The sequence below is a fragment of the Pygocentrus nattereri genome, chromosome 4, assembly GCF_015220715.1.
Source record: "Pygocentrus nattereri isolate fPygNat1 chromosome 4, fPygNat1.pri, whole genome shotgun sequence".
NCBI lineage: Eukaryota > Metazoa > Chordata > Actinopteri > Characiformes > Serrasalmidae > Pygocentrus > Pygocentrus nattereri.
Window position 1 is genome coordinate 1598003 of NC_051214.1, and position 18564 is coordinate 1616566.

General features: G+C 43.3%; 1 protein-coding gene across 1 annotated transcript; it reads left to right on the top strand.

Moving 5' to 3' along the window:
- The first annotated feature begins 2135 nt into the window (after nt 1-2135).
- bmf2 (BCL2 modifying factor 2) lies at nt 2136-17678 on the top strand. Its single transcript, XM_017707003.2, has 4 exons — nt 2136-2308; nt 5454-5762; nt 6333-6562; nt 14506-17678. The coding sequence occupies exons 2-4, from the start codon at nt 5468-5470 to the stop codon at nt 14614-14616; spliced, it is 636 nt and encodes a 211-aa protein (XP_017562492.1). The 5' UTR covers nt 2136-2308; nt 5454-5467; the 3' UTR covers nt 14617-17678.
- The last annotated feature ends 886 nt before the right edge of the window (nt 17679-18564 follow it).

The window sequence follows — 18564 nt, forward strand, 5'->3', positions numbered from 1 at the left end:
ATGAACTTCTAGGCCATCATCTTCTGTTCTTCCTGTGATCCAGGGATCCTGAGGCCCAGTCGTGGAGACGGAGTAGGTTTAATTAGTCTGTTGTCTTTCGTGAAGATGTGACTGCACACATTAATGACTCTCGTTAGTTTGTTGGAATAAAATATAATGAAATATTGAATAAATATCTCTATTTTTGACAAGACAGTAATACATGATTTTTACACAGTAGCATCAGCAATAGAGCACAGTGGTGTGTGGAGGCAGGGACTGTTTGAATTGTGTGGGGTAGTGTGTTAGGGAAGGATTGTGTGATTGAGTTTTTAAACTGTTGGGAAGGGTTTCAGAATGGGAAATGGACAGTTAGGTTAGGGTATGTTGGGATAAGGAAATGTTTGGATCTGTATGTGTGTGTTGGGATAAGGGAATGTTTGGATCTGTATGTGTGTGTTGGGATAAGGGAATGTTTGGATCTGTATGTGTGTGTTGGGATAAGGGAATGTTTGGATCTGTATGTGTGTGTTGGGATAAGGGAATGTTTGGATCTGTATGTGTGTGTTGGGATAAGGAAATGTTTGGATCTGTATGTGTGTGTTGGGATAAGGGAATGTTTGGATCTGTATGTGTGTGTTTGGGATAAGGAAATGTTTGGATCTGTATGTGTGTGTTGGGATAAGGGAATGTTTGGATCTGTATGTGTGTGTTGGGATAAGGAAATGTTTGGATCTGTATGTGTGTGTTGGGATAAGGGAATGTTTGGATCTGTATGTGTGTGTTTGGGATAAGGAAATGTTTGGATCTGTATGTGTGTGTTGGGATAAGGGATTGTTTGGATCTGTATGTGTGTGTTGGGATAAGGGAATGTTTGGATCTGTATGTGTGTGTTGGGATAAGGGAATGTTTGTATCTGTATGTTTGTGTTGGGATAAGGGAATGTTTGGATCGTTATGTGTGTGTTGGGATAAGGCAATGTTTGCATCGTTATGCGTGTGTTGGGATAAGGGAATGTTTGTATCTGTGTGTGTACGTGCATTGGAATGAGAGAGAATGTTTGGATCTTTGTGTGTGTGTTGTGATAAGGGAATGTTTGGATCTATGTGTGTTGGGATTTGGAATGTTGGGATTTGTGGATGTTAGTGTGTTGGGATAGGGAATGTTGGGACCTGTGTGTGTAAGTGTGTTGGGACATGGAATGTTTAGCTCTGTGTGTGTACGTGTGGTCGGATAGGGAATGTTAGGGTTGGTGTATGTTAATGTGTTTGGATAGGGAATGTTTGGATCTGTGTATGTATGTGTGTTTGGATAAGGAAACGTTTAGATCTCTATGTGCGTTAGGATGAGGGAGTTTTTGGATCTGTGTGTATAAGTGTGTTGCGATAGGGAATGTTTGGATCTGTGTGTGTGTGTTGGGATAGGGAATGTTTGGATCTGTGTGTGTGTGTGTGTGTGTGTTGCAAGAGGGAATTTTTGGATGTGTGTGTGTAAGTGTGTTGGGATAGGGAATGATTGTTTTTTTTGTGTGTGTGTTGGGATAGGAAATGTTTGGATCTGCGTGTAAGTGTGTTGGGATAGGGAATGCTTGGATCTGTGAGTGTAAGTGTGTTGCAATAGGGAATTTTTGGATCTGTCTGTGTAAGTGTGTTGGGATAGGGAATGTTTGGATCTTTTGCGTGTAAGTGTGTTATGATAAGGGAATGTTTGGATCTGTGAATGTGTGTTGGGCTAGGGATTGTGTGTACGGAATATATGTGTGTGTTTGGGATGGGGAATGTTTGGGTCTGTGTGTGTATAAGTTTGGTGGGATAGGGAACATTTGAATCAGTGTGTGTATGTGTGTTGGGATAGGGAATGTTTGAACCAGTGTGTTTATATGTGCTGGGATACGGGAATGATAGGATCGGTGGGTGTAAGTGTATTTGGATCAGGGAATGTTTGGATCTGTGGATGTTATTGTGTTGGGATAGGGAATGTTGGGACCTGTGTGGTGCAGAAGAGAAGCCTTGCCATGATCTTCCAAATAAACTGCTCTAACTCTGTCCTGGTGTCTACCACCCCCCCTCCCCCTCCTCCCTCATGTAAACAGAAACTAGCAGCTCCTTTAACACATTAGCATATGTGACGTGTGGCAAGGGGCGTGGCCTGCGCTGAACTCGTGTCCAGGCAAAACACGCTCAGCTCCTTCCAGACAAGTTGAAGCTGTGTGCGGCGCAGAGAGGTGCAGCTGGAAATTACGCCCAAAACTGGACATAACGGTGGACATAACTGGCCACGTACTACCGAGAGACATTTTAAAAAAGGGGGAAAGAGGAGAAAACTGGCGGTGAGTCTCTTCTCTGCTGTCTGCTGTTTGTTTACATCAGAAATGTCAAGTCGAGTAAACTCGTCCTAGAAGTGGAAAGCAACGATATTTGCGCCTATAGTGGTGCCATTATTGCTATTTTGATACAGAACGGCACAAAACGAGGCCAAACAGAAATATATCCGTTCTGAAATCCTGTAGTTGGAAGGAGACGGTCTACATCACATTGGCGTTATCCTGCTGAGATACACGCGTGGTGTAAAAGAGAGAACAGCGTATTTTTGAGGTCGTTTTAATGCGCTTAAAACGCCCAAAACTCGGCGCAAATACGCAGAAAACACGCAGAACGGCACGTAACACATACACTGGACTGCCCAGACTAGGACAGTCCAGTTGCGAGGCGTCCCTGACGCACAGCAGTGCCTCTGGGATGGACTGAAGCTGGGCGTAGATGTGGATTAAGGAGTGGTGTGTTTGAGGAAAACAGCCCCAGGTCTGCACATCACCCTGTCCAGAAAGCTACATCTTAGATCTGTTCGCTGTGTCCAGTAACTCAGCTGAAATTGCCTTATTTTTAGGAATTTTCCGTTCCACCTTAAATGGGGCAGCAGTTACATTCTGGCGCCTCACGCACCGCAGTGTAACTGCTGCACCATTTAAGGTGGAACGGAGAAATTCGAACTAGAAGCCAATATGAGCCTCGTCGTTGACTCTTTGTGCGCTTGCAAACCGTGTCCGCTCCAGAAAGACCCCTAGGCATGGAAAAAGATGGAAATAATCCAAAATGTGATCACGTGTTAATATGTCTTAAAGGGGAACTCCACCAGTTTTCCAAAATAGTCTCCGCAACTCAGTGTGTGAGGTGTAAACATAGAGGTTCAGAGGGTTTGGTGTGAAATGGTCCAGACGTCTTTACAGTGGTGGTGATGGGAACCAGGCGTCGCCATGACTACAACACAGATATAGACACTTTATTTCCCACCCAGAACCACCAGAGAACCTACACAAGTCTTCTGAGCTTATATGGAATGTTGATGATGGAAAATAGTGGAAAATCTGGAATAATCAGTTTTCTTTGGGGACTGTTTTTGACTCCCTTCACCATTAATGGATCTAAACTACCGTAAAACAGTGTTTTAGGCACCAGGCAGTGAATCCAGAACCGTTTCATGTAATAACCTTAGCTTTTCGAGGTGGACGTCTGGTTCCTATCACCACAGTTCTGACCCTGAGTGTCTCCGTGTGTGTTTTCTTGCTGTTTAAGTATGAGGTGTTTTGCTGATATCATCCATATCCCGTACAGGCCTGTAATGGCAGCGCGTGGGCTGAGAACCTCACATCTTCTCTGTAGATGCTACAAACCAATAAGGTGTTAATGTGAACGTGTGAAGCGCGAAGCAGCCAAACAAGCAGATTAGTCACTTCTCCCACTGGGTGCCTTCATTCAGACGAAGTCAGCCCATTCAGCATTCGGCACATCCTGTGTTGCGTTCACCTTTCCTGTTCGCACGCAGGTTGTTGGTTGAATGGTTGTTTACTACGACAGCCCGACAGGCTCTGAGGTGTAGGAGAAAGTCAGGTGAATTAAAGGGCTGGTCTGGTTATCGCAGCAGACGCAGCTGCACCCAGACAGTGCTCAGAATTCTGACTAATCAAGTTCCTGTTTGTTGTTTTGCCACCTGGTTCAGACTTTTTTTTTTCCCGCGAACAGACCGGATTTGAATTGATTCTTGATTCTGCTTCGGTTTCTGGGAAATGCTGAAACTTTCCCTCATTTGAATAAGACCTCTGTCAGACGCTGACGTCGCTGTGGTCTCAGTGATGCTGCTGGCAGATTTCAGATCGGTGTTAAAGATAAACAAACACTCACAGAAAAACGGGGACTCGGTTCTGACTTGGGTATTTTTTCCCAAACATGCTAAAGTGTCCAAGTATGATGACTAGTAGGAACCAGCCATCCTTAGCCCTTCTGCTTTGTGGCAGTGCTTGCATGTTTCGGTAAAAGGCCTCGCTTTAATAAGTGGTGCATTTTTAACGCACACTGGAATTCGTACGATTTTTTGTTAAACCGCTCGCTTCGGTATGGGCTGAACGATTCATCGCTTTTATATCGCAATAATCGGAAAATCAGAGGCCTATTTAAATAACATGAATCAAATAAAGGGCTACATTGAAATCAGGAGGTGACCGACTGTTTAGCACAACGAGTGAAGCGTAATAAGGCTATGACGTTTTGGTTCAGGTGTAGCGTCAGCATTCAAATACAGTGCGAGGGCTCTAACCTCCCACTAGCGTTTACCTCTCAAAACTGAAAAATCTAAATAATAAATTGGCCGCTTGACAATCCCAAATTTGTGAGTGTGTGGAGATTCCGATCATCACCGGTTGTGCTCTTGCGAAGTTGTAGATGTTTACAGTGAAGCTAATTGCCGTCTCCAGGCTCCGCCCATAGGTGTTGTTTTATAACTACTATTGTGAGTTTGGACCAGCCTTACAAACATTCATTCAGCCTATTAAATTGTAGCACAGAGAGTGATTAGGGGTCTCATGAGTCAAATTCAGCACATTATAAAATGACCATGTCCAATAAGTAGACCAAACAAAGCACATTTTGGTGTTAGGCCTGCCATACTATGAACGTCTGGAAGATGAGGTCCGTTTACTGCAGCATTTTAGGAAAAAAAGCCAATTGACAATTAAAGTTCGTATTTACGTACAAATCTTTACCGACATGTATCCAAGGACGGGGCGTGGCCAAAATTGGCGAATTTGCAGAGATCGCTTGGAATATTTCATTTTATTTTGTTATTTTTCAGATTTTTCCCAAATTTTCTCACCAATTTAGTTGTGTCCAGTTCCACGCACTAGTTAAGACTCCCCCAATCAGACGATGACAGCTAGCTAAGTTAGCAAAGAGAGGCGTATAAAGCTAGAAGTGTTAAAACAGCTGATTAATTTTCTGCAACATTTACAAATTAGTTGGGTTAAGTCTTAATATCCAACTATGAGATACGAAAGCTAATAGCTGATGTTAAGATGAAGTAAATACTTTATCACCCTACGTTTTAAGCGGTTAACGGTCTTTAGGCTTTTAATGGTGAAGATTGTGGGTTGCTCTGATCGAGGCGTGGTCTGACGGTTGCTTTCGGTCTTCTCTGTTCTGCAGGGCGATTTCCGCTGATGGAGGATGAGGAGGAGGACTTGCCTCTGCCGTCTCACTGCTGCGGAAGGCCACTCGAGGACAGAGCGACGACGAACAGAGCTACGCTGAGCGATAACTCCACGCCGAGCTCCGGGGGAGGAGGGAGAATGCCGCTTCTTCAGACTATTCCCCGCTGCAGGGCGACGGGCTCTGCAACAGCGCCCCCTTGTGGAACAGCCGGACCACTCCACCGGCCGCTGCACAGCACCGTGGGGTTGGGGTTAGTGTCCAGTCCGACTGGATCTGCAGAAGAGACCAGAGCTCTTCTTCACAGTAAGGAGAATCAGCGAGATTCAAACAATGCATTGGAAGAATAGATGGTTTAAATGGAATCGTTGGTGAATATTTTGTGCCTGTTGTCTGATTTGACGAATCGAACCATTCTTTCTTCTTTGGTTCCTCTCTCTCGCCACTGTCGGGTGGTTTTCCATTTTTCGCTTTTTGCAATGACAAATGAAACCATATCGCCCCCTACGTTTCCTGTAGTGTACTGCAGCCGTTTGGAATCGCTGCACATATCGTATTTTATTTTACATGTTGTTTTCGCATAATTTCCAGTAATCCAGTTTGACCTTTCCACAGTTTCATGATGAAGAACGGGCCAATAGATATTGGGTAATGCTTTTATTTTGAAGTACACTGTGTTAACTGGAGAAAGGCCCAGGACTGAGCTTCATCTGTGTCCAGGACTTTGGTCCATGCTAGAAAAACGGACACAGTGCCTCATTCTGACAAACACAAATGGCTAAATGTTGTTTTGCACTGCCACCACACAGCACTTCATCCTGCTATACTCTGAGTTAGTGACGCTGATGGTTAATGTGGCTGGTTTTATGTGTACAGGTCTGATCTTCTTCCCTGAAGGCGATCCGGGGTTCGCCCCTCACTTCCCGGCCACGTCCGAGCCGAACCTGCCTGCCGCAAGAGAGGAGGAGCAAGAGCAAGAGGAGGAAGGCGAAGGCAGGCCAGAGGGAAAAGAGGAGGACGCTCAAGAGGGGATGAGCGTGGAAGTGCAGATCGGACGCAAACTGCGCGAGATCGGAGACCAGTTCCAGCAGGAGCACCTAGAGACAGTAAGAACGAGTGCGAGAGGATGCGTTTAGGGCTGCGTGACACGTGGGATCGCTCTCGGGAACTAGGAATACACAGATAGTTTTCAGTGAGAGACCAGTTTTCTTAGATTCCCTAGAAGGAATCACCACAAATAGCAGGCTTGTTTTAGTGAGTGACACAACAGAGCACATTAAATAACACCACCACTATGACCCTCGCTGCACTGCACAGTGGACCTTCAGATGATTATTAACATCTACAGTAGCCCATCGATTCCACACCAGCCTGTCTGTGTGGAGTTAATGTGTTCTCAGTGTAGGGATTAGCCTGTGTTAATCCCTGTAGTGATCAGCCTGTGTTAATCCCTGTAGTGATCAACCTGTGTTAATCCCTGTAGTGATCAGCCTGTGTTAATCCCTGTAGTGATCAACCTGTGTTAATCCCTGTAGTGATCAGCCTGTGTTAATCCCTGTAGTGATCAGCCTGTGTTAATCCCTGTAGTGATCAGCCTGTGTTAATCCCTGTAGTGATCAGCCTGTGTTAATCCCTGTAGTGATCAGCCTGTGTTAATCCCTGTAGTGATCAGCCTGTGTTAATCTCTGTAGTGATTAGCGATTCGCCGGTTATACTCAGCGTAGTGATTGGCCGGTTATAGTCAGCGTAGTGATTGGCTGGTTATACTCAGCGTAGTGATTGGCCGGTTATACTCAGCGTAGTGATTGGCCGGTTATACTCAGCGTAGTGATTGGCCGGTTATACTCAGCGTAGTGATTGGCCGGTTATACTCAGCGTAGTGATTGGCCGGTTATACTCAGCGTAGTGATTGGCCGGTTATAGATCTGAGTATACTTATACGGTTATACTTAGATCTGCCCTCCATCTGAACTCACTCAGCTCTTTGAGTATGGCTCAGGACTAGTGCTATTCGTTCTAGTGCTATTTTAGCACTTCCTGATTAGGCTTTTAGAACCTAATCTACTGAGAGCTCACGAACGGCCAGCACGTGAAATCCGAGCCGTGGAGTCTGAGTTTTTCACTATGATATTTGTCTGTTAGAGCAGCAGAAACGCCTACAGTACAGCTTTGAGTGCAGTTGACCTCCCACCTCGTTGGATTTCTAAAGATGAGTCACCGACTGCCGGAGGTCGCTGTCGTTTATGGGGAAGCGTAATGTCATTGTTTACTGCACTGGATTTTAATCAGGGGACGTGTTTAATATGCTAAACATATTCTAAATAAAAAGTCAAGTGGGCGGCGCTCGGCTTAGGGGACTAAACAAAGCCACCTTTTGTACAGATGCTTTACTACTAAACTTCTCGTAATTGCAGAATGTTTTTGTTTGTCTACTTTCCATGTAAAAGAGAAGTGAAGTGTAAACATACAAACATCCCGTTTGTGAAAGGAGCCAGAAAAGCAGCGACTGTGGTTTCCTTTCGGTTCCGCGTGACCGGTGATTCACTGAAAGCTGATTGTGTAAGCGGGTTTGCTGTCAAGGCTGGCGGACTGGGGTTACAGGTTTTCTTTATTTTATTTTATTTTTCCATGCTATCTTTTTGAAGACGGCACCCGTCTGAGACCCCTTTATCTTGTCTGTGAGTGGAACCCTGTGTACATGAAGCGAAGCATAAAAAAAAAACCACACCAACAAAGAACAAAGGAAAAGAACATTGTGTTTCCAGCAGAACGTTCAGTTCTCGGGGAGCTGGTAACTGAACAGGCTGTCAGTAAATAATGCAGTACTGGTCATTCCCATGTCCCTGCTGAGTGTCTATGGAGTTGATGTTCTTGATATCCTCGATGAGCTCTGATATTAGCAGAAAGGAATCACAGAATTGTTTTCTGGATCGGGACCCGGCCAGAAGAGAAGTAGCGTTGGGGATTGTGGTTGTATTTGTTTATATTTGGCTGTATGTTGATGAAGATACAGTCAGGGTCAGTTCAGTGTTTAAGGATCCGTAGTTAGGAGTTAGGGTTAATTAGGAATTCCAGAGATTAATTAGGAATTCCAGAGATTAATTAGGAATTCCAGAGATTTCTCCATAATCCAGTGTGTGAGATGTAAACAGAATGGTTCAGAGGGGGTTTGGTGTGAAACGGTTCAGACGTCTTTACAGTGGTGGTGATGGGAACCAGACGTCTTCATGACAACAACACGGATATAGACACTTTATTTACCATCCAGAACAAGCCATTATTCTCCAAACCCGCTGGAGCGACTTTGTCTTTGTGTAATTATTAAAATCGGCGTAGCCCTTTAAAGGCTGGAGAAATTATTGTGAATTGGTGATTTAAAAACATACGTTTATATATTTATATAAGGACTCAGGCTAAGTGGCGTAAAAATGAATGAATAATGCCTAAAAATAATATAAATGATAAATTTGTGAATTGAGGACGGGCAGGTTTATTAGCTGTAGCACATTCAGTAGCCAGTTTAAATGCTCTGATTAGTCTGGTTTAAAAGTAAAGAAGAACATGTGTGAATTGCGCCCTGGTCAGTTTAACAGCTGTGCCATATTTATTAGGACATTTTCATGGTGCGCAGTGTTACTGCTTGAGTGTATGGCTGGCAGTGAGAGCCTGTTGATGCTAAAGGGTGAATCACTGTAAATATGCTGGAGGTGGTATCAGTGTAGGCCTGGGATTAAGGCTAAACAGAGTGATGTTGAGGCCGAGGGTAAAATAACAATAACAGTAGCTCTAATGAGGGCAGAGAGGAGGACTGGGCGTGTGCTCTGCAGGGTGGACGGTGCTGGCGTGTGAGGCTGCTGGGGACAGACTGAAGACGCGGAGCGTTTCTCTGTGTTTATACTCGAGGCTAAATTTAGACCGTGACTCACCCACTACGTCAGCGGTAAAGTGACTGCTGTGCTAAATGTAGGCTACCCTAACACTTCTGTGTGAGAGAGTGACAAGCAGGTTTTTTTAGATGGAGATAAAGAATCTTTAGAATCTCACAAGAATCTTACAGAACGTAGACATGGGGGGGTTTACTCACAGTGTATCAGCTGTGTTGTAGTGTAGCAGCTGTGTTGTTGTATATTAGCTATACTGCTGTTGTATATTAGCTGTACTGCTGTTGTGTATAAGCTGTGGTGTATATTAGCTGTACTGCTGTTGTATATTAGCTGTACTGCTGTTGTGTATTAGCTGTGTTGTGTATAAGCTGTGCTGTATATTAGCTGTACTGCTGTTGTGTATAAGCTGTGGTGTATATTAGCTGTACTGCTGTTGTATATTAGCTGTACTGCTGTTGTGTATTAGCTGTGTTGTGTATAAGCTGTGCTGTATATTAGCTGTACTGCTGTTGTGTATAAGCTGTACTGTATATTAGCTGTACTGCTGTTGTGTATTAGCTGTGTTGTGTATAAGCTGTGCTGTATATTAGCTGTACTGCTGTTGTGTATAAGCTGTACTGTATATTAGCTGTACTGCTGTTGTGTATTAGCTGTGTTGTATATTAGCTGTGGTGTATATTAGCTGTACTGCTGTTGTATATTAGCTGTACTGCTGTTGTGTATTAGCTGTGCTATATATTAGCTATACTGCTGTTGTATATTAGCTGTACTGCTGTTGTGTATTAGCTGTGGTGTATATTAGCTGTACTGCTGTTGTGTATAAGCTGTGGTGTATATTAGCTGTACTGCTGTTGTATATTAGCTGTGCTATATATTAGCTGTACTGCTGTTGTATATAAGCTGTGCTGTATATTAGCTATACTGCTGTTGTGTATTAGCTGTGCTATATATTAGCTGTACTGCTGTTGTGTATAAGCTGTGCTGTATATTAGCTGTACTGCTGTTGTGTATTAGCTGTGCTGTATATTAGCTGTACTGCTGTTGTGTATTAGCTGTGTTGTGTATAAGCTGTGCTGTATATTAGCTGTACTGCTGTTGTGTATAAGCTGTACTGTATATTAGCTGTACTGCTGTTGTGTATTAGCTGTGTTGTGTATAAGCTGTGCTGTATATTAGCTGTACTGCTGTTGTATATTAGCTGTACTGCTGTTGTGTATTAGCTGTACTGTATATTAGCTGTACTGCTGTTGTGTATTAGCTGTGTTGTGTATTAGCTGTGCTATATATTAGCTATACTGCTGTTGTATATTAGCTGTGCTATATATTAGCTGTACTGCTGTTGTGTATTAGCTGTGCTGTATATTAGCTGTACTGCTGTTGTGTATTAGCTGTGCTGTATATTAGCTGTACTGCTGTTGTATATTAGCTGTACTGCTGTTGTGTATTAGCTGTACTGTATATTAGCTGTACTGCTGTTGTGTATTAGCTGTGTTGTGTATAAGCTGTGCTGTATATTAGCTGTACTGCTGTTGTGTATAAGCTGTGCTGTATATTAGCTGTACTGCTGTTGTGTATTAGCTGTACTGTTTATTAGCTGTACTGCTGTTGTGTATTAGCTGTACTGTTTATTAGCTGTACTGCTGTTGTGTATTAGCTGTGTTGTGTATTAGCTGTGCTATATATTGGCTATACTGCTGTTGTGTATTAGCTGTGCTATATATTAGCTGTACTGCTGTTGTGTATAAGCTGTGCTATATATTAGCTGTACTGCTGTTGTATATTAGCTGTACTGCTGTTGTGTATTAGCTGTGCTGTATATTAGCTGTACTGCTGTTGTGTATTAGCTGTGCTATATATTAGCTGTACTGCTGTTGTATATTAGCTGTACTGCTGTTGTGTATTAGCTGTGTTGTATATTAGCTGTGCTATATATTAGCTATACTGCTGTTGTATATTAGCTGTACTGCTGTTGTGTATTAGCTGTACTGCTGTTGTGTATTAGCTGTACTGTATATTAGCTGTACTGCTGTTGTGTATTAGCTGTGTTGTATATTAGCTGTGCTATATATTAGCTATACTGCTGTTGTATATTAGCTGTACTGCTGTTGTGTATTAGCTGTGCTGTATATTAGCTGTACTGCTGTTGTGTATTAGCTGTGTTGTATATTAGCTGTACTGCTGTTGTGTATTAGCTGTGTTGTATATTAGCTGTACTGCTGTTGTATATTAGCTGTACTGCTGTTGTGTATTAGCTGTGCTATATATTAGCTGTACTGCTGTTGTGTATTAGCTGTGCTATATATTAGCTGTACTGCTGTTGTATATTAGCTGTGCTATATATTAGCTGTACTGCTGTTGTATATTAGCTGTGTTGTATATTAGCTGTACTGCTGTTGTATATTAGCTGTGTTGTATATTAGCTGTACTGCTGTTGTGTATTAGCTGTACTGCTGTTGTGTATTAGCTGTGCTGTATATTAGCTGTACTGCTGTTGTGTATTAGCTGTGCTGTATATTAGCTGTACTGCTGTTATATATTAGCTGTACTGCTGTTGTGTATTAGCTGTACTGCTGTTGTGTATTAGCTGTGCTGTATATTAGCTGTACTGCTGTTGTGTATTAGCTGTGCTGTATATTAGCTGTACTGCTGTTATATATTAGCTGTACTGCTGTTGTGTATTAGCTGTGCTGTGTATTAGCTGTGTTGTATTGTAGTTGTGCTGCTGTTGTATATTAGCTGTGCTGTATTGTAGCTGTGCAGTATTGTAGCTGTGCTGCTGTTGTGTATTAGCTGTGTTGTAGCTGTGCTGCTGTTGTATATTAGCTGTGTTGTATTGTAGCTGTGCTGCTGTTGTATATTAGCTGTGTTGTATTGTAGCTGTGCTGCTGTTGTGTATTAGCTGTGTTGTATTGTAGCTGTGCTGCTGTTGTGTATTAGCTGTGCTGTATTGTAGCTGTGCTGCTGTTGTGTATTAGCTGTGCAGTATTGTAGCTGTGCTGCTGTTGTGTATTAGCTGTGCTGTATTGTAGCTGTGCTGTATTGTAGCTGTGCTGTATTGTAGCTGTGCTGCTGTTGTGTATTAGCTGTGCTGTATTGTAGCTGTGCTGCTGTTGTGTATTAGCTGTGCAGTATTGTAGCTGTGCTGCTGTTGTGTATTAGCTGTGCTGTATTGTAGCTGTGCTGTATTGTAGCTGTGCTGTATTGTAGCTGTGCTGCTGTTGTGTATTAGCTGTGCTGTATTGTAGCTCCAATTGTAATGAATGAATGTGCTGTAGGTTTAAAGAGGGGATAATCAGTCACTCTCTGGGACTCAGACTGCAGCATTTGTCGGTGTAACGTTCTCGGGCTGCAGTGTGTGTGTGTGTGTGTGTGTGTGATGTGGCAGACCGGAGCGGCCATGGCTTATGCAACACACTGCAATACACCCTATCCACTCCTCTGGCCAATCATCACACTGCTCTACTGAACTCTAAGCACCTCCCCCAAACCAAAGTGGCCCCGCGCCTGATTGGACAGATTTACTGCTCATCAAGAAAAGTGAAAGCCAGCTCTATTGACACTGATTGGACAGTTAGATGGTTGGGTTATGCATAAGGAAAGTAGTGCTGGGAAACAGCGCCATCTAGTGGTTGTTTCTGTCTTTGTTGTGTTTATTTTCCTTTTTTTTTTAAATACAGTACTGTGCAAAGTAAAGGTTGTTTTCATGCCAACGAAACACAAACAAACATTGCACTATAAAATAACTGCAATGGAAATGTATTCATTGGATTTTAAAATGAATATAAATGAGTCCATGCATAAACAACAGAGGTGGAGCTTTTCTTCCAGAGCCCCCAAGTCCATTAGGGCTGCAACCATCGAATATTTTTGGAATAGAGTATTTTGTGAATTTTTTAATCGATTGATCGAGTAATCGGATAAATCACACTTTTGTGTTTTTAAACAATTGTATCGATAGTGTGTTATTAAAATGAAAAGTAATTGGCTGTTATTGCTCATAGAAGGTTTTTATTCAAACACCTTTACTAGATCAAAGCTTAAAACCTTGGGCTTATTGGCTCCAGAACTAAGCCCATTTATTCAACCTTTCTGTGAAACTTTTATGATGTACATGGAAAAAAAACTATGAAATACAGCTTTACAAACATAGGTTGGCCTATTTGAATAAAAAAAGGGAAAGGGTGTAGTGGGTGGGGTGAGTGGGGGGGGGTGTGCTGTCCTATACTTATTATGCCTGGTCACTATCGCCTCATAACATGGGCTACAAATAGAACATAGAAAACAGTGCAAAGGTTTTGCATCATTAAGTCAAATGAGTGAAGGATGGAGGCCTGGAAGGGGGTCTAATGGGTCCTTGGAGTTTTAGCATCTGTGTTACAGTTATCCAACTAATCTTAGTCCAAAAACAATCAGTTGTATACACGCATACAACTTCCAAGCCGCTGCTTCTTCTGGGTGTCTGCCTACCCCAGCTGTCATTGGGCGGAAGGCAGGATACACCCTGGACAGGTTGCCAGTCCATCGCAGGGCAGACAGACAGACACATTCACTCACACCAAGGGGCAATTCAGCCAACTGTCCAACTGGCCTGACTGCATGTCTTTGGACTTTGGGGGGGAAACCGGAGAACCCGGAGGAAACCCACACAGAAACGGGGAGAACGTGCACACAGAAAGGACCCTGGTCGCCCGGCCGGGGATTCGAACCCAGGCCCTACAATCAGTTGTGTTAAATGATAATACGAAATAACTTTAACTCATTCATGCACTGCAAAACGTAGAAAGGTGCGGTTAAGTGCCGCAGAGCGTTCTGATTGGTCCAAAGTTGTACATTTGACAGTATTTGATTTTTAAAATTTTGATACTTTTTTATAGTTTTTTTTATACTGACTGAGGACAAATGAGCTTAATGATGATTTAAGGGACAAATCTTTCAGCCATGCGGTGTGAAGGATTTGACAGAAGTCATCAGATTTAGAGCTCAGAGAGTTATGAGCTCGCCAGTGTCACCATGAAACCAGTCACCGTCCTGCAGTCTGAACAAAAAAAAGTGCATAAGCGTTTCGTTTAAAACTGATTTCACTTTCATTTTGGTTTCATTAAGATGACATGACGAATGAAGACACGATCGCATTTGAATCGGATGTTTTCTTTCCTTTTTTACAGTTCATGCAGTATCAGAGGGGTCAGTTGCCGGGTTGGTGGCGTTTGGCGACGACGCTCTACAACTTGCTGTTTCCGAGGGAAGCCATCGGACCGCGCGGAGCTCAGAGATGAGGGGGCGCTCCCTGTCTGGGTGCTAGCGCCCTCTGGAGGTCCACAGCGAGATGAACTTAGGGCTCAGCGATGGAAAGAGTGAAACTGATGAAGAAAGAGAGAAGAACAAGTGCGAGTCGCCGCTGGACGGGGACTTCCTCCGCCCCTCTTTACTCTGTCTCTCTCTCTCCGTCTCTGTGAAGAAGCCATCCTTCAAAAAACGGGGCGAAAAAAGTGTTTCCGGTTTCTTTTGCCTTATTTTGATTTCATTTTTTCGTTCCCGCTTGTTACGAAAGAACGGACCTCGTCTGAAATCTGTGAATGCCTTACTTGAGCCTGCAGCACCAGACTGGAATGATTTGGTAAATCGGGCAAGGAGCGGATTGTTAGCCGTTCCGAGCCGCTCAAACACACTGGACTCACTCCTCACACGCGAACTTACACTTTTCCTTTTCTTTTTTTTTCTGTCGGCATGGTTACAATTAGCTCTCTTCTGTGCTCGTTTTTGGTTCTGTTTTTCTCCTCCTTCTTCTTCTTGGGTTGCTGGTTCTGTCATATCTTTAAGACTTCACTCAGTGCTCTCAGTGCCATCAGGAGATTCAGTTTAACGAACTCGTTTTTTTGTAACCGGAGGGAGAATCCGAAGACGACTTGTAAACGATCGATCCGAATGTCATCGATGGAGCTTCGTCGCCTTAACCTGCAGTCTAATCGACCTGAAGCCTTTAAGATCCGATGCTGATTTTGTCTCTGAGGGATCAGAGGGACTCTGGCCGAGGAACGTTTTCCTGCTCAGAAGATTCAGAAAAAGGTCTATACGGTTTACTGTGGGACGTTTCTCAGTCTAAGCTGCACGATTTTTACACGCGACAAAAGATTTTTACATGGAGAATCAGACGCTTTTGTAACGAGATCTTCTTTCTTTAGGACTTTCTGAAGGTTTTGACCTGTGACTCATTAAAATTAAAGGTGCTACGGTGTAAAGAACGGCCACATTCAGCAAGTATTGCCTCATAAGAGGAGCAAAACAAAAGAATGTACCTTCATATGAATTAAGAAGAAAAAATTGGGGATGAAGTTAGTGCATCTTTTTTTAAAAACAGTGACCCAATTTAAATATCCTGCGTCTTTATCTTCGCGCTGTATAAATACTTGGTTAATGTGGCTTTCAAGCATGAATCTAATCACTGTACGCTGCAAACTGTGAGAAAAAACAGGAACATCTGCAAATGCGTAAGAACATTGCGGTCACTGACGTATGAAAACCTCCGCTGTTATTTATTTGCGTCATTTCGTCATTCAACGCTGGCCGTCCTTCGCATTTCGCTACTGGTCCAACAGAAATGCTCCAAAATCTCCTGACAGCACATTAAAGTTATGCTTTTCTATCTCCTACGAAGTCATTTCCAGAGATGCAAGGTTTTCTACGTCGGCGATGTCCCGTACGATGACATAGCTGCCATAGCAGATGCGTAAACGTCCCTCTCAGACAGTGAGACGTTCCGTCAGGCGGAGGTTTTAGATGATATCTGACCATAACAATCATGTGGTGGGTAGACGTGGAGCTGTAAAAGCAATACTGTCGCCACTAAAGTGCACGAACCAGCGTCCGCAGCAGATAATCTACCGTCCAATCAGAGCGAGGAAGGCAATCACTTGTAGGAAATGACTGTAAATGACTGCGCTTACAATTCAGATACTTTCTCAGACCTATGAGCTTGTGGTTCTCATGACGACTCGGTTGAAGAAGTTTGAGGAACTGCACTTCAGTGTATATAAACGCCACTGCTTTTAACGCAAACGTCTATGCTTTTGTTTCGATTGGAGGCCCCAAACACTCGATTCACAGACAGAAGTCACGAGGTTTTGCATTCGCCGTTGAAATCTGGCGAGAAAGGAGGGAAAAATGCGCTGGAGATCCGTACGCTGGCCGTTTTGACCAGCTGAGCATCCAAAGCATTTCTTCTCCTCGGAAAATGCAAAAAAAAATACGTACCATCGCTCTTCCCGGCACCTCATGGTGGGCTTTTCCTTTATTGTGACAGTGCAAGAGGCCATTCGCGACTTTACCAGAGTGATTTTTTAAAATTTTATGAATTCTTTCAGGGCGTGGCTAAGATTTCGTCGGTGTCCAATGAGAAGGCCAGGACTTTGTCAGATGACTGGCTCGTGATTTGGGCCTGATTTTTATTTATGTGTGGTAAAGAAGGATGGGCGTGCAGGAAAGGGACTGTAATAGATGAATACTATTTATTTATTTTAGATAAATACAAATATATTATATATATATACATATATATATATAAACCTTTGTACAAATTAAAGACATATGAACGGATTTAGACGAATTCTCATAAAAGTGGTCATAAATGTGGATGAAATCTAAGATTCAGCTGCATTCCATCTCCAGGGGGCCAAATGCTTTGTTCAAGGGACTGTTTCTCACAATTACAACTGGACGCTATTCCTTTTTGCCATTCCCAGCTGACGACGACACTTTCTTTGCGCTTTCATGATAGATAATTGACATCCCAGCTAACCCAGTACCACTCGGAGTTGGTTCTCGGCACCCGAGTCGAGTCAGCAGCCTTCATGAGCTGAATGGGGTTGGGTTTTGGGGTGGCCGACGACATCTGAAAAAATGAATGACCACGTTTTCTTGATAAAATAAGTTAGTATTATGGATGGCATTGCCACTCATGTAATTCCGTGTGTAGTTCAGTCAGATGCTAACGGGCTGTAAAGGATGTTAGCGTATTTGGTAACTACATGAAATGCATACGTAGGACGTTGCTACAAAATTTGCTTCACAGCATTAGAGCTGGGAGGGAGGGGTGCCATACGTTTTTGTCTATTGGGGCAAAAGCAGTGTTAGTGATGGGCTGAGGGCCAACAAGCCAAAACAATATAGGACTTAAGAGGGCAGGTTCCAAATCAATGCATTTGATAGCATATTACACTATATTATACACACTATATTGTATACATCACTGCTGACGGAACAAAACCTCGTATCTCCATTTTTGGCGTTTTTCAGTTTTTGCCATAATCTGAAAGGACCTGTTGCTCTTTACATTGTGTGTAAATTTCATGATGAAGGAACCAAAATAAACGGCCCAAAATGACTTGGGAAAACGTCTGGTTCCATTGACCTGCATTCAAAGTAAAGTGTGTTTTTTCCTTCTCCTGTAAAGTTACCGTTTTGGAGATACGGGGTTTTGATCCAACAGCAGCGGTTTGCTTGCCTACTTAATCTAAATCTCAAGGCAGAATAAGAACATTGAGATACATATAGTTTAAAAATATGTTTGTTCTCTCGTTTAGTAACGGGGTGGGGCCTAATGACTTATTAATGCCCCATAACTATCCACTCCATTGTTTTAGTCAGTTACAGTTCAGTAGAATCCTACAGGTACTCGTTACCTTGAATTGGCAGACTGTTCCCGATCAGTTCTCATTCCCAGCTCGTCTTTCCGGGATCCAGTCGTCAGTCGTCGGCGATATCCGGTCCGATTCCATCGCCCAGCCCCGGCTGGACCAGTGAAAACACTAAACGAGAGCAGTCGGACACTCTGGTTCTCACACAGTCCTGAACAAAGCATTGTTCTTCACTTTTCGTTCCTCTTCCTCTCAGACAGGGGGCTTTAGCTCCTGTCCTGGAGTCCATGTGCTTAAGCTCAGTGTTTTTCCTGCTCTAACACGGTGAAGTGGTGGCTGCCAGCTGTAAACCATGGTAGCATATTTGGTCCAACTAGTTTCCAACGGCTGTGAAAAAGACCTACTACTGTACAGGACACAGTAATAAGTGTTACTGTTACTGTAAGACTACAGGAATTCCATGCGGTGGCAGTGAACGCAGCATTAAACAGCAGCGCAGGAGAGTTTAACTACTGGTTTTTGTAAGGGAAGCTCACAAAATGTTAGCTAACCAGATGTTCGTGCAGGAAAACCCAATGGTGGCTCCCGGTC